The sequence below is a fragment of the Amblyomma mixtum genome, chromosome 5 (genome assembly GCF_055824585.1).
Source record: "Amblyomma mixtum isolate Tamu chromosome 5, ASM5582458v1, whole genome shotgun sequence".
NCBI classification, from domain to species: Eukaryota; Metazoa; Arthropoda; class Arachnida; order Ixodida; family Ixodidae; genus Amblyomma; species Amblyomma mixtum.
The window spans coordinates 63,276,694-63,290,402 of record NC_143016.1 but is presented as its reverse complement, the minus strand read 5'-3'; the positions used below and the strand labels follow the sequence as shown (position 1 = coordinate 63,290,402).

Here is a 13,709-nt window from a genome sequence, read left to right as displayed (position 1 = left end):
TTTTAAATGTCTTTCCCGAAGTCTTTGCTGGTTTCCTCATGCAGTTGACGGCTCAACAGATAGGCATTGTCATGGAAGAAGACAAGAACCACGAAAAGACGTTTCCTCATGCAGTTGACGGCTCAACAGATAGGCATTGTCATGGAAGAAGACAAGAACCACGAAAAGACGGAATGCAAAGGAGAAAACGAAAACTGAAACTGAGAAACCATGCTGAGGTCTGATTTCGTGCACTGTCGGCTGGCTTCAGAGTCGAGGCCGTTTACTTCAGGCGCCCGATGCACCATCCAGCCCTCTAGTCAAGATCAGTGGTTCTACTTCATGTGACGTTAACTGGGCGGCGCGCCTATGCAGGCAATTGTGATAATTACCATGGTGGGCAAGAACACAGCACGGCGGTTGCATTGTGTCACGCCCACAAATGGTCAGGATCCAGTAATGAGCCCCGCCCCAAGGCATGGTGCAGGAAGCAAACTAGCAGCACCCTCCATTTCTCATGCCTTCTGCAAATGCTTTCCATTGCAGGTAGACTGGTTCACCTCCTCATTATTACAGACAGATTACGAGAAAAAGGAGACAAGATAGTAATTGAGAAAATGCTACACGTTGCGCTGCATAGCCCTGCATGTTTGCAACTTTGAGCAAGTGGCAGTTATGACACAGTCCATAAGAACATATGTGCAGGTTCTGCAGTTGTTTGCATGAGGCAAGGTGATTATATCAGAAAAGCAGCCATGCTGCCCAACCAACTTACATATGCAGTATGCTGTACTATCTGCGGTTCAATTTTTTTTCCCGACTTTCAGACCTCCTTTCTAACAGCATCTCAGCTTGGCCTTTGTAAATTAGTGTTTTACTGCAACCAAAACAGAGGCCCTCTCTCGGGAATCCTCAACCTATATCCTCAGAGTGGGATGCCTTTCCACAAAGCTTTTTTGCAATGGAGGGCAGCTCTCCCATGTGACATGGACTACCTTCTTACCTCATCCACCTGCATGAAATGAGCTCACTGTTTTCAGAATCATAAACAAAAGTAGGCTAGGAGTGTTTGAACATTAATTATTTATTTACATGGTTCACAGCCAACATAAGGAAAAATACAAACAATGGCAAATATTGGAGGAATTAAGTAAGCCTTTTATATACATCATTCCTTAAAAAATGTTTGCTATACGTTAAATTTTGATTGTAAGCACACTTCCAATTCATCTTTCTTTTTCCTTTTCCCAAAAACCAGTGAGAATTAAAATACACATAATATACATAAAAAAGGGGAGGGATGGGCATATCACAACAAGTCTCCTGCAATGCGCTCACAACAAGCAGTCGTACAGTGGAACTTCAAGCCAACAATGACAAAACACTTTGCAATTCACATCTGCTTCCGGATTAGAGGTAGCTGCTCTGTACTGCCTTCACAATGCTGCCACGTTCAATAAGATCAATTGCACTTGTCACAAAAGCCACATCCAAAGTACTGCCTTATACCAGGGGTTCTCAAACTCAGTTCCGCAAAACCTTGCAGTTCCTCGGAGTGCTTTTTTGGGTTCCCTATTTATCTAAATACATGCATGCCTTAACCACCCACTTCTTTCTTCCACTTTATTTTGGAACTAATTGTACTATAATTCCTTATAACGAACTGTTTCACTATAAAGACAGTCATCATTAATTGAAGTAGGTCATGTTTTTTTTTTAGTGGCGCTGCGTACACATGCTCTTTTTATGCATGCATGTCAGGCAGAAATGGACCTATGCCACGACATGCCAGGTTCATCACTTGCTTCTAAAAGCCGTTATGGTTCCCCCAAGGCTAACAAAAAAATTGAGAACCCCTAGTCTACACAATCAGTACTTGCATTACTTTACCAGCAACAAAAATGTCAGTCAGTAAAGGTTTCAGGAGAAGAAAAATACAGCTGCACGAACTTCAGACTGCACCAAGTGATACATTCTTGTCGGCACGATGCACACCAAAAGTCATGATGTTGCATCACATGCCCCGTGACAAGAATGGGCAGTCAGGAATTGAGCGTAGTAGAAAAAAAACAAAAAAACAACTAAGTAACTGCACCATGTGAGGAAGGAAAGGCCATTTCAATTTGCACTGCAACATAAATGCAGGTGTTCACAGAATACTTTTTTTTGGCAACTCACAACAACAGCTTTCAAGCTTTTTTTTTTTTTGTCACGCCACTTTAGAACACTGCAGCAGCCCTTTTTTTTTTGTACTTTCTGAATCACAACCATCGAAAACTTGTCAATTAAAAACGTGACAAGCATCGGTGAATTGCCAAACTATCAAAGTAATAATACTGGTGGGGTGGCCTTTCGTTCTTCACCATTTCGCAGAAGTTACAACAATGTTCCGACAAAAAAGACATCAATGCCATATAACACATTGCTCTAGTCTGTTTGCTCACCAAATAGCAGATCACGCAAAGCATGATTGTTGGAGCAAAACAAGCACATATGCAGCGCTAGCATTTTGAAGCACGCTGTCGTGCTGTAAAAACACTATAAGAATGCTTAATTACGAAAACAGTAAAAGAAGGAGCACTCTGTGGGATTTGCTTGCACAGTCATGTTACCTATTGCTTTTCGAAGCCCAAACATCTTGCACAATGTAGAAAAGTGTACAAGAGCAGCAAAGCATGTAAATTTTAATGCTCTTTTAAAAGGTCAGCACATTTCTTCAAGGCACATAGGTAGTAAAAACAAGTCAGTCGATGCTTGTGGAGTTTGTACAAGGCTCACAATGTTGGGACAGAAATTGCCTATTCCAGCTGTTGCAAACCTGTTTCGCTCTTCCCATTGCATACTGCCCAACACAAAACCACCACAAGCAATATTTAAGGCACTGGGTCTTCACTTTTAGCAAAGGTTCATCATGGCTGTGTAAATGCAGCTACAACGTCTGTACAAGGGTGAAAAAGAAAAAAGATGTGTACAAGAGGGAACAGAAAGAAACAATGCGTCCCATGACGATGCGTCACATTGCACGTGTGTTACACACGTTTGGCACTCAAAAGCATCCTTTACATGACATTTGGAAGAATTAAAAGAAAAAAAAAAATGTCCTGCAGGTCAGCCGAAGTTTGATACGTCTCAAGCTTGTCATTCACAATCCTTGCCTCAGCTTTCCTTCTATTTCGATAAACGATGAATAAAAAAAAAGAAAAACATAACAACACATGCAAGGCTGCCGAGACCGGCAAGAAGAGCCTTTTGTGCTCTCTCAAGTGTTGCACATGGTGGATGAACTCAATGTAATAAAAAAATAAAAACACATTCTCACACACATGCACACCCGCATACACACACACACACACATGCACGCGTGTAAAATAACCACGCTTTCTCCCAGCACACAACAGCACATTGGCTGGACAGGTAACAAGACTGTTGGCAGAACCATGGTTAGCAGATTTTTCCATCAGCTTCAAGGGTTACATTTGTAAAAAGAAAATAAGCTGGATTCAAAGCAAGTAAGGTACATTTTTGTGGTAAATAAGGGCTTATAAGAGAACATATGCTAAACAAACCATATCCTCAGCTACAGACTTTATAAGAAAGTACTCAAAAAGAAGCCTCTAACAGGGCACAAATTTGACATACACGTCATGCCTCGGCACATAAGACAAAGGGGGGAAAACAAAGGGAAAGGGGGAGCTAAAGGCTGATATGCATACTAAGCTGAATAAACAGGATTAAAAAGAAAGCAAATAAGAGGCGCACTACGCAAATCAACCACAAACAATGCCAGTGCCGGTAATAAAACTGCACTGAGTGCTGTCGTTATGCGAGCACTGGTGTCAGCACGACATGCCGAGAAGCTGCTGTGTTAACCATTGGTTCTGGCAACAAGCCTTGCCCCTCCGCAGTCACGGACAGCTTCACAAAGGGAGAGGAGCGCTATATTTGTGGATGGAATGGACGCTGACAACCTCAGTCATGCAGCTACTCAAATGTACAAGTTCCTCTTTCAGGAGGAGAGCAAAGAGAGAGAGGGGAAGAAAATAAAGAATAAACAAGGTAGGAACAAATAGGTGCAAATGCGTGCCCGACTGAGACACGGCGCACGGCACTTGTTATTGCTCAACATCAACAGTACCTCCTGATAACAAAGGGCAGGGTCGTTAACCTCTAGAAAAGATCATTCAGCCCGCAGGCTCCTATATTAACGACACTGCCATCCTTGAAACAGGGTGTAAAAAATAACAGCGACATGCAACCAGAGAAACGTGGGTCCCTCATTTCAGCCGTTCGACTGAAACAAGACCGCAAAGGCATGTTTTGCTGAGACGTCTGAACAGCCTTGGCTTTACACTGAAACAGGGTTCAAAAGAAAAAGGGATTCAATAAACACGGCACTTTAGCTGCCTTATTGCTTCTTGCGGAACACCCTCCCAAAAGCCTCCCCCTTGCAAATCACAACACTCAGAAAACCAGAAGACAAGCACGAAAAAAAAAATAACCCTACATATTCACTGTTTGAAACCTGCACAACAAAAGGAAATTTCCATGCAGGGAAACATTCATTAGCTGTACTCATAGCATGGCAGCCACACTGCCACAAAAAGCAAATTCTTAAGTGTTAATTTTTTTCACAACAGTAAAAGCTATAAATACAGGTGTGTTACTCTGATAAGGCACACAAGCATGCACGTCTGCAAAGACAATACACACACGGTGTTGGTAAGGCACAGGTCTGTAACAAGTTCAGCTTACATAATACAACACACTCAATGGTACAGTGAGTGTGCACTGTCTCTAGGCTAGATTATGATCAAAGATGGACGGCATTTGTCCCTCTCAAGGCACTCAAGGTTATTGCAAAGTCAAGCTCATGCTAGCTTACTGAAAAACAAAGTGCTCATCCATAAGGCACTTGAGTGAACCGCAGCTGCTCGTGCACAATTTCGTACAGGACGGAGAGCACATATAGTGACCCTCCGCAGCACGGCTTTGGTGCCTCAATTTCAACGCAGCACAGCCCACAGCTGAGCTGTTCCCAGCAGGCGGAACGCAAGGCACGGGAGGGATTGGAGAGGGTGTTCGTGCTTGGCCTACTCTCGACTTTGTCCAGATGGAGGTGTCCCAGTTCGATGGCAGTGCACCAGTCTGCTCTCTTTTTTTTCTTTTTTTTTTCTCAGAAGGGAGACAGTCCAAGGGGAGAAGTGGTGGAAAGCTGGCAGAGAGAAGGGAGGGGCAAAGGAAAGTGGTTGTCAGGCACCGTCCTAAAGCCATGTGAGCACGCTGTCCTTGCTGGACGTTAACAATGCCTCCATGTCTGACAGAAGGTCTCCCTGCAGCTCCTCCTAGGGAAGACAGAAACACACAGCACACTATGAGGAAAAACTGTCGGGCGTTATGGCCAAGTGCGCAGCACATCATGGCGCGGTTTGGATACTGGTGGGTTGCATAAAAGGGGGCTGCGTGCAGCAGACATGCACCTACACTTCATCCCAAATTATGTTTTATCATCCCATGGTCTCTTTCACAGGCTGTGCCCTGAGCGAGCATTCTAATGTTACCATGACATGGGGCCCACATTTCAAACTGTTATGTGATTAGCATTAGCATGTTATATATTAGGTACTGAACGTTTTCTAAACATCCCTAGCCATTTTTCCTTGCCTTTCAGGATAACTGAAAATTACTGCAATTCCCATGCTCTTGTGGATACAGCAGGCTTCTTTCAGCTTAATTCAGGCCAATTTCGCACTCACCCTGATCATTTGCAAAAAGCTCTACGTCAAAACCACGTAATCCTTCCAGCAGAACTTAGGTATCGCAACCAAAGAGATTACTGTTGCCATATAATTAACTGCGCCCCCTTACTATAATCCTCTAGGAATAATATGCACTCTGCATGCTTTCACAAATAAATGAAAGCTAAGAGCGAAGAAGTGTTACTGGATGCTCGAACTGTAGCAGTCAGCTGATCATCAACAACTGATCAAAACCTGTCAGATCATGAGTGTGATTTCTGCAATGCAGACTGCATATCTATTGCAGTCACACACAAAAATATTGCGCTGTGAACTAAGTCGAAGTAAAAAGAACCTCCGCTAAAGCGAAAACTTCAGGGGAAGCTACACCAAATAATTCTTTGAAACCATAAAACTGGAAACAACTAGAACTTGTTTCCAAGTCACAACTTTGGGGAAATGGTGGCCTTGTTTAGAAGACACCCTACCAGCAGACAAAACTTGAAAGTAAAAATGGCAGACAGAGCTGCAAACACTTTTTCATCAAAAACTGCAGCCAACTTTAGTATCATAAGGCAACCATAAGCACACCACTAGCCTTAAAAATAAATAAACGTTTCAGCTTTGGATAAGCTTCATTTGAAAGAGCTTCTTTGCAAAGCTCCCAGCAATTATTGTGCTTGGCAAAAGAAAAAAAGAAAACACGGCCCTTGTGCTTTCGTATAGAGTCATCAGCCAACCTAGCTAGCCTGAAATGATGGAATGACGACCATGACCTACAGGTCGCTTCATGCAACCATGAGAATATGAACCAACAAGATAAACACCAGCATGAGAGTGCTGCCTTAATCTCATTTCAAGTGGAATAACCTTGCAATGACAACGCTTGTGAAGCTATTTTTTTTAAATCAAGCAACAGAAGCAAACTGTAATAAAGAAATTACTATAGAAGAAAGCCGTCAAAGACAGACTGTAGAAACAATGCAACAAGGTGCAACATCTCACACCGATTATTGGATTATGTTCGTGTAGTGCCACTGGTAGCTCTTGGACGCTGTAAAACATTTCAGCTTTTCCTGTCCAAGGTTATACAATACTAAGGGATGCCGAAGCTGTACCAAAAGCTGCATTTTCCTCATTTATTTTCCTTTAGGGGGAGCCAGTAGCTTTGCAAAGGCAATACACAATGAATGCAACAAATATCCATGTGACAAAAATGAGAATATCTTTGTATACAGTGCAGTAGGATTAATAAGCTGATGGGACAGCATATTTGTGAAAGAAACCAAAAGCAAATTGGGATGAAGTGCAAGCAAAAAATATGCAAGATGAAACACTTGATGAAAAAGCTCCAAATTAATCAACTTTGAAAACTGCAATCAAAGACTCAATGCAGTTGCTTTAAGCAAACTAGAAATCTTTTTTTCACTAGCAGAGTTATATCTTTTAATTGGGCCACCAGTCTGAGGGTCATTACTGGATGTAATTAAAGGCACCAGTGGTCAAGAAGGAAATCTAAAAATTGGCCAAACAAACTCCAGAGAGTTTATCCTCAAAGTGTTAGTGTGGCTGCAAGTGCAGACTTCCGGCTACCCTCTACCCAGTCCGTTTTCAAAGTTTCAAAGCAATGAAAAATGACTAGGTGACAATTACTTGAGAGCATCAGACACAATCACTTTATGGGTGCACAGAAATACTGTACCAGCTAGTTTTACTGGTCCATCCAAATGCTGTGCTGCTATATGTCAGCAATGGAGTTTCAAACGACTGCTCTTGAAGTGTGCAAGTCCCTGAAGCGCCATGCTTCAGTTTCTGTGCCCACTTGAATAAACATGTGTGGTCTTGGTCATCACATTATTGAAAATGCAAAGCAAGAGCTTTGGGGGCAGTAGAAGTGTCACCAAAGTTTGAAAGTGTGCCCTTTGAGAAGAACTGGTATGACAGCCATTGCACTAGTTGGCTCTTCCTCACCTGTAAACTAGAACTGGTCTGACAGCCATTGCACCAGTTGGTTCTTCCTCACCTGTAAACTGGGCACAAGATCATCAGAGTCCATGTTTTCCGTGCCCAGGTCAATGCCCGTGCCTTGTAGGCCATCTAAACTCAATTCACTGTTCTGGTGATTTGGATCTGCAAATAAAAACAACAACAAAGCATTATTTGGAAGTTCCAGAAAGGTACTGATAAACAACGCAAATATGAAAAATTTGGCAGAACTTGGTCAGTGCTGAAAACAGTACTTGGCGTGTCAGCATTTGTGAATCTGTCTAAGAGAATTGTTGTGTTTCTAGCATCCTAAGCATTCCTTTGCAGTACTCCTCAGCACTTTTGATACAAGTGTTTCGCCCATGGCTGTGTACTTCACCTTTTCAACTTCTTCAAAAGCCATGAAACTCGAACACCCTCACGAGACATCTTGTGCGTACTCTTTGCCACAGAACCTTTATTCTTGGTACCGTATTTTGAGAGACACCCGTTTTGCTGAGCAGTTCCTAGGATCATCCTCACTTGCCAACCCAGCCAAGTAGCTGACTCCGACGTGTCTTGTCTGATTCTCTACCTAACAAATCCATCAAGGCACTTTACATTGTGCATATGTAATATATTGGTTCACTGTTGTGACCAGAGAGATAGTGCTCATCAGCAGGTAATTATAAGCTTGCCTGGGACAGACAGCACACTTATTACCTCCCATCCCTGTCAATGACTTTAAGTGGTGATCTTCAATGCTACCACAGACACTCTAGCCCTGCTTTCTTCACCCCAGCTTTCCTGCCAATTTTGTAACTGCTCCCTTCACCTTCACAATAATCTATCCTCCACTGTTAAAGCAGGATACACCCGGACATGCTTTTGCACTGCTCTTCAGTGTACTTTCCAACAGAATGAGAATCACAGAACAGAGTGCTATAAACACCCACACATTTGAAAGAGCAACTAGCGGCTAGCTATGATCACGAAAAGTACAGCAGAAAAGGCAAGCATGCAGCCTTAATAAGGCATCAGTATTAGTACCATCATTGAGTCCAGCGTCAATGCTGTCATCCATGCTGGAGAGGAAGTCCTCCGGTGTGTGTGGTAGCGAGTAGTTTGGGCCCAGGCCAAGGCCACTGTCGGCGCTTTCCTGGCGCGAGTGGAAGTCGCCACCAAGGAACGGGTCTGTCGTGGGGCCCACTCCAGCCACGTCACTGGCCGTAGGGGACGTTGGACTCGGGAGGATCTCCTCCGTCAGCGTACGTCGCAAAAGCATTTCCTACACACAAATCATAGAAACGACATAACTTTAGAGTTTGCCCAGCTGAACTGCTCCAGCTCTGAATGCAAAAACCAAACCACAGTTTACCAACCTCTCCTTCTTTTCCTGCAACTAAAAAGGCAAAGCTCCTTCATTCCTGTGCTCAAAATGCTGTTCCCATAGCCTATTGTACTTGGCATCGAAATTTCAGACTATAAACCTATTGCGGTGTCTGAATGCACAAGTCAACCATCTGCCAGAAAAATCCAGTCTGAATAAAAAGAGCTTCTTGCAGCAATTTAGCGTTTACAATCCGAAGCTTCTGGCCGACATTTTGAAGTTCATCACAGGCTGATCATATCTGGTACCATTCTCCTTGGTTCTGAGCACTATCTGGACAGGCATGGCGCACTTTAATCACTAACAATGTGGTGCATCGCCAAATGCAATGTTTAAAAGTGGTTACTAAAAGGTGACAATGAAACCTGAAGTAGTTGCACCTAAACATACCAGCACATAAATCTCCTTTCATCAGCATGTTGAAAAATATACATTGAGATAACGGCTCCTTGGTGGTATGTTTATCAGGACATTCAGACAAGAAGCACCATCCATCGACAAATTTATATACTGTCCATGCATTTTGTGCTCTTCAATACAGCATCCCTAGTTCACACGATGGCAAGCATTGTTACACCTCCCCATGAATGTGTATCGCCTATGCATTTAGGCCTAGCGATCTTCAATCCATAGCTTAATAGCTTACATGTTGGTACGCACTGTCATGAAAAATATTTTGAGCCTATTATTTGTGAACCGAACCAAATATCACCCAACACTTTCATCCTGCATAGAAGACACTGCTGCAGCTGTGCTAGATCACAATTTTGCCTGTGTAATTATCTAACAATAATTACAAGACATTCTTAATATTTTTAGTACCAGGATTAAGTTAGGAAGAATGTCCTGACATTATTATTCAAGAGAATGCATAGGCACAAATACTGCACAAATTCACACAATATCAAAGCAAGCTGTGCATAACTACATTCATACACAGCTAAAGCTTGCTGAAATTAAATGAATAACAAACTAATAATGAATAAGGCACAGCAGCTACAATTCTTCCCAAAAACATTACCGCCATGAATGCATTTAGCCACACTAAACATCCCGAATAAAATATGAAGAAAATTTGCTATTTTGATTCCATTTTCAAGATGTGCAAGAAATCATGCATTCCAACTCAGTAATACAAAAAGACCTCACATCCACGGAGTGCAGTCAATGTGCCACACAAGCTGCTACTCCTTCCTATAGAACAATCTATGGCTGCTCGTTCATGCGACAAAAACCATTCTGAAATTTAGGTGAATTCTACAAACAGCAATGTCACAAAAAAAATTAATCTCAATGATCTTTAAATGCAGTTCTTCCATACACATGAAGCAGACATAATAATCTATCAACAATGACAGAATATGGTGTCTGGGCCTCTTTCACCTTTACATCGTTTGAAATTTTGCTGTATGCATGTAGGATAATCTCTGCATGCATCTTGAAACATGGTTGCTGCAAGATTCCTCTGCACCACAGCATGTAAGCGCTGATGCAGGACACAATGCAAACAGATCACCAGGACATGATTTGTTCTTAGATGCTAGCTGGCCCTCAGAAGGTAATGCCACAACCAATTCGGACAGCAGTTAGTAGTATAGAATTTGCAGGCATCAAATGAGAAAGTGACGGGGACACTTCTGCAACTGACAAAAAGCTGCTCATGCATTTAGGACAGCTAGCAGACTTGTTGCGCTAGTACCTTCAAGTGCTATATTATCCTCAACCAATCTCAGCACAGGACTCTTAGAAGACATTTCCTTGATAGCTGCAGAGCTCTGGATAATTTCTCCATGCTACGACCAATCCTCCTCTTCAATGTAGAAATTTTGAAAACTTGCAGGATGGTTGCCACTGCATAGTGCAATGACTGATGCACCCTCCTCCTTTCATGGTAACCACCATGGTTACCACCCTCCAGTTAACAATGCCAACTGCTACTATTACAACTGCAACACCAACACTCAACCCAAGGGACGAACCTTTAACAGCTTTCGCTGTGAAATCAGTTTGAGCCCATTCTATGCTGAAATCACTCACACTTCCAATACAAGAAAGGTTCAGGTCTTCAATCAAAAAGTAGAAGCACTAGATACACCTCATAATGACAGAAAACAGTACAAAGCTTAAGTCAAAATGAGGTCTCGTACAGAAGTGTCCCGTCATTGTGAGTATTGTAACGTGGTCACACAGCAGGTATGACAAAAAACGGGGCCAAAACTGCACATTCACTCACATTACGTGTGGGGTTTCCAAGGAATGCCGTCTGCAAAAAGCAACAAAAACAGGCCAATTTTGAGTTAGTCTGCTCTGCTTGTCAGTGTTAGCACACTACATCACAGACCAACAGAGCATTCTGATTAGAAGGGGTTGGCAAGAACAATAAGCGGCAATACTACACAACGGGGGAAGCATGGTGCTAAAAACCATCACAACAAAGCCCACAAGCACACATAAAAAAAGGAAACATCACACAACAAGTCAGCATTGTCTCTCTTGTTTTTGCAAGCTTCTAAATGCAAGCAAGAGTGGCCATAATGACAAAACGACATTTGTAATTGGTTTATGGTTTATGCAGTTTAATGTCCCAAACCGACTCAGGCTATGAGGTACGCCATAGTGGAGGGCTCTAGATAATTTCCGCAACCTGAGGTTCTTTAATGTGTACCGACATTGCACACTACATGGGCCTCAAGTATGTTACCTCAATTGAAATGCAACTCCTGTGGCCGGAATCGAAGCCACTTCTTTCAGGCCAGCAGCTAAGCACCATAACCATTGAGCCACTGCGGCTGCTAAAAGCAACGACATTTAGCAGTGATGAAGCCAACCTCAAGGTGGTTACTAATTTGATGTACTAATACAATGCGAGGGTGTGCAGGTAAAGGAACAACCTCTTACTATACAATGAAAGCATGATATACAGCTAAAATGTACCACGTAGTTCATATTCTGCCACCAGAGCGGAACTAAAGCAGTGCTCAACATTGGAAACAGCCTTTTTATTATAGTATGATAGAAGCCTTTGGATGAACACAGCTTCTAATTCGTGATGAATTCTTATTCTTTCTACGCACTAGCACAAATTACAAAAATTAATCAATTCATGTTCCGCCAAAATATGCAGAAGGAGTAAAATACTCTGCTTGCAGCAGCGGCGATTCTAGGTAAAAATTCTAAGCGAAAAGGGAGGTTTATTTTTTAACTACAGTGGCATTTGTAAACAACATTTAACTGTTTTTATTTAAATGAAACATGAACAGTTTGCATGTACAGCCCAAACGATAAGACAAAATATGCCACTCTCGAATTAAACCACAACTATACTCCATCTCGTAAGTTCCCTGCAGCACTATGAAAAGAAGAGACAGCTTCAGCCAGTCAGGAGAGCATGTTAAACATGTTTCTCGCATCTCATCGTCTGCATGTCGTCCGTTCGCAGAGTACACACACATGGTTAGAAAAGAGTACAAATCAAGGCTGTCTGCATACCATAAGTGTAGGCACACTTACGTACGCTAAACGCAAGCATTTCGCAGGGCGTTACGCCATTTGTCACATTCACACATTTAGTTCAACATGTATAAACAGAGGCGCAACAATAAGCGCAGCCAAGTGGTGCCGTCTGGTTGTTAGAACGAGAGCCAATTTTGACAACAAACTTACACTCCTCTTTAGGCCTAGAAATAGCATAATCACAACTCTAGATAAAAAGAAATTAATCCCGAATATGTTCTGTTATAGGCAAGAAGAGACGGAGCGAAAACCCGGTGCCCCATTTATACCAGTGACCGTACTCAAAATGGCAGTAACGACGACGAATCTAGTCCGAAGCGAGTGGTCAAGCTTTGAAGGCGCCGCCATTTTGGTAACAATATTTTAACGTGTGGAAGAGCCATATATGCTAAACTCGGGAAGTAACATACATAGCACAAGTGCACGGTAGGGTTTGACCTGAAATTGTGTTCAGAACATGTACACTATGAAGCCCGCTATTTTTTCAGCGTGCACTATTCCATATGTTCATTTTATACCAGCACTGCTGTCTGTAGCGTCAGAACGTCGCCTCTGCTCTGCCTGCAGCTTTGGTAGAGTCGTAAGGAACTACTGAGATGGAGTACAGTACTGCATTTGTTTAAAGCTTAAAGGGACACTGAGGAGAGCTCTATTAATATTTTTTTTATAGCAAAATCCGATAGTTCGGCATTTCATGGCTTTTTTGCCACTTGGCCGGCAGTGAAAGATGCATTTATTTCTAAGAAATTTGGATTCGAAGTTGAAAAAGTTTTTCCCGCCGCTCTGATTCAAACTTGGGATTCTCCTATGACGACACAGGACTAAGTAACGTGAAACATGACGTGCACATGACGTAACGCAGACTCCGTGATTTCTGGCGGCCAGCAGTGCGGCCCAGCAGCAGCCGAAAAGAAAGCTACCGCCGGCCGCACGTTGAAGGCATCTATCGGCTATTGCGGCCGTCGCTTCGTTTACGTTTGCACCGGCGTTTTGCCAGCGTTACAATGGATCCCATTCTCGAAGTCGTCAATGAAGTTCTCGCAAATAGACACCTTTAGCATACCGTGTACCTTGTTACCGTTAGCGGAATACCGGGAGTCCCCATACCGCTGTGAGCAGGCGCTGAT

At 42.8% G+C, this 13,709-nt stretch overlaps 1 protein-coding gene across 6 annotated transcripts in view; it reads right to left on the bottom strand.

The window, feature by feature from the left end:
* Nucleotides 1–1,045: 1,045 nt before the first annotated feature.
* Nucleotides 1,046–13,709, bottom strand: part of yki (Transcriptional coactivator yki) — a 176,082-nt gene continuing 163,418 nt past the window's right edge. For 2 of the 6 annotated variants that reach the window (XM_089544737.1, XM_089544732.1), the window contains 4 exons: nt 11,303–11,332; nt 8,730–8,967; nt 7,738–7,844; nt 1,046–5,321 (listed from right to left, as the gene is read on the bottom strand). In XM_089544737.1, coding sequence (XP_089400863.1) covers nt 5,241–5,321; nt 7,738–7,844; nt 8,730–8,967; nt 11,303–11,332 — 456 coding nt within the window. In that variant the 3' untranslated portion in view covers nt 1,046–5,240. Of the gene's footprint in view, nt 5,322–7,685; nt 7,845–8,729; nt 8,968–11,302; nt 11,333–13,709 lie in introns of all 6 variants that reach the window. The other 4 variants (XM_089544734.1, XM_089544735.1, XM_089544736.1 and 1 more) reach the window with 4 other exon arrangements.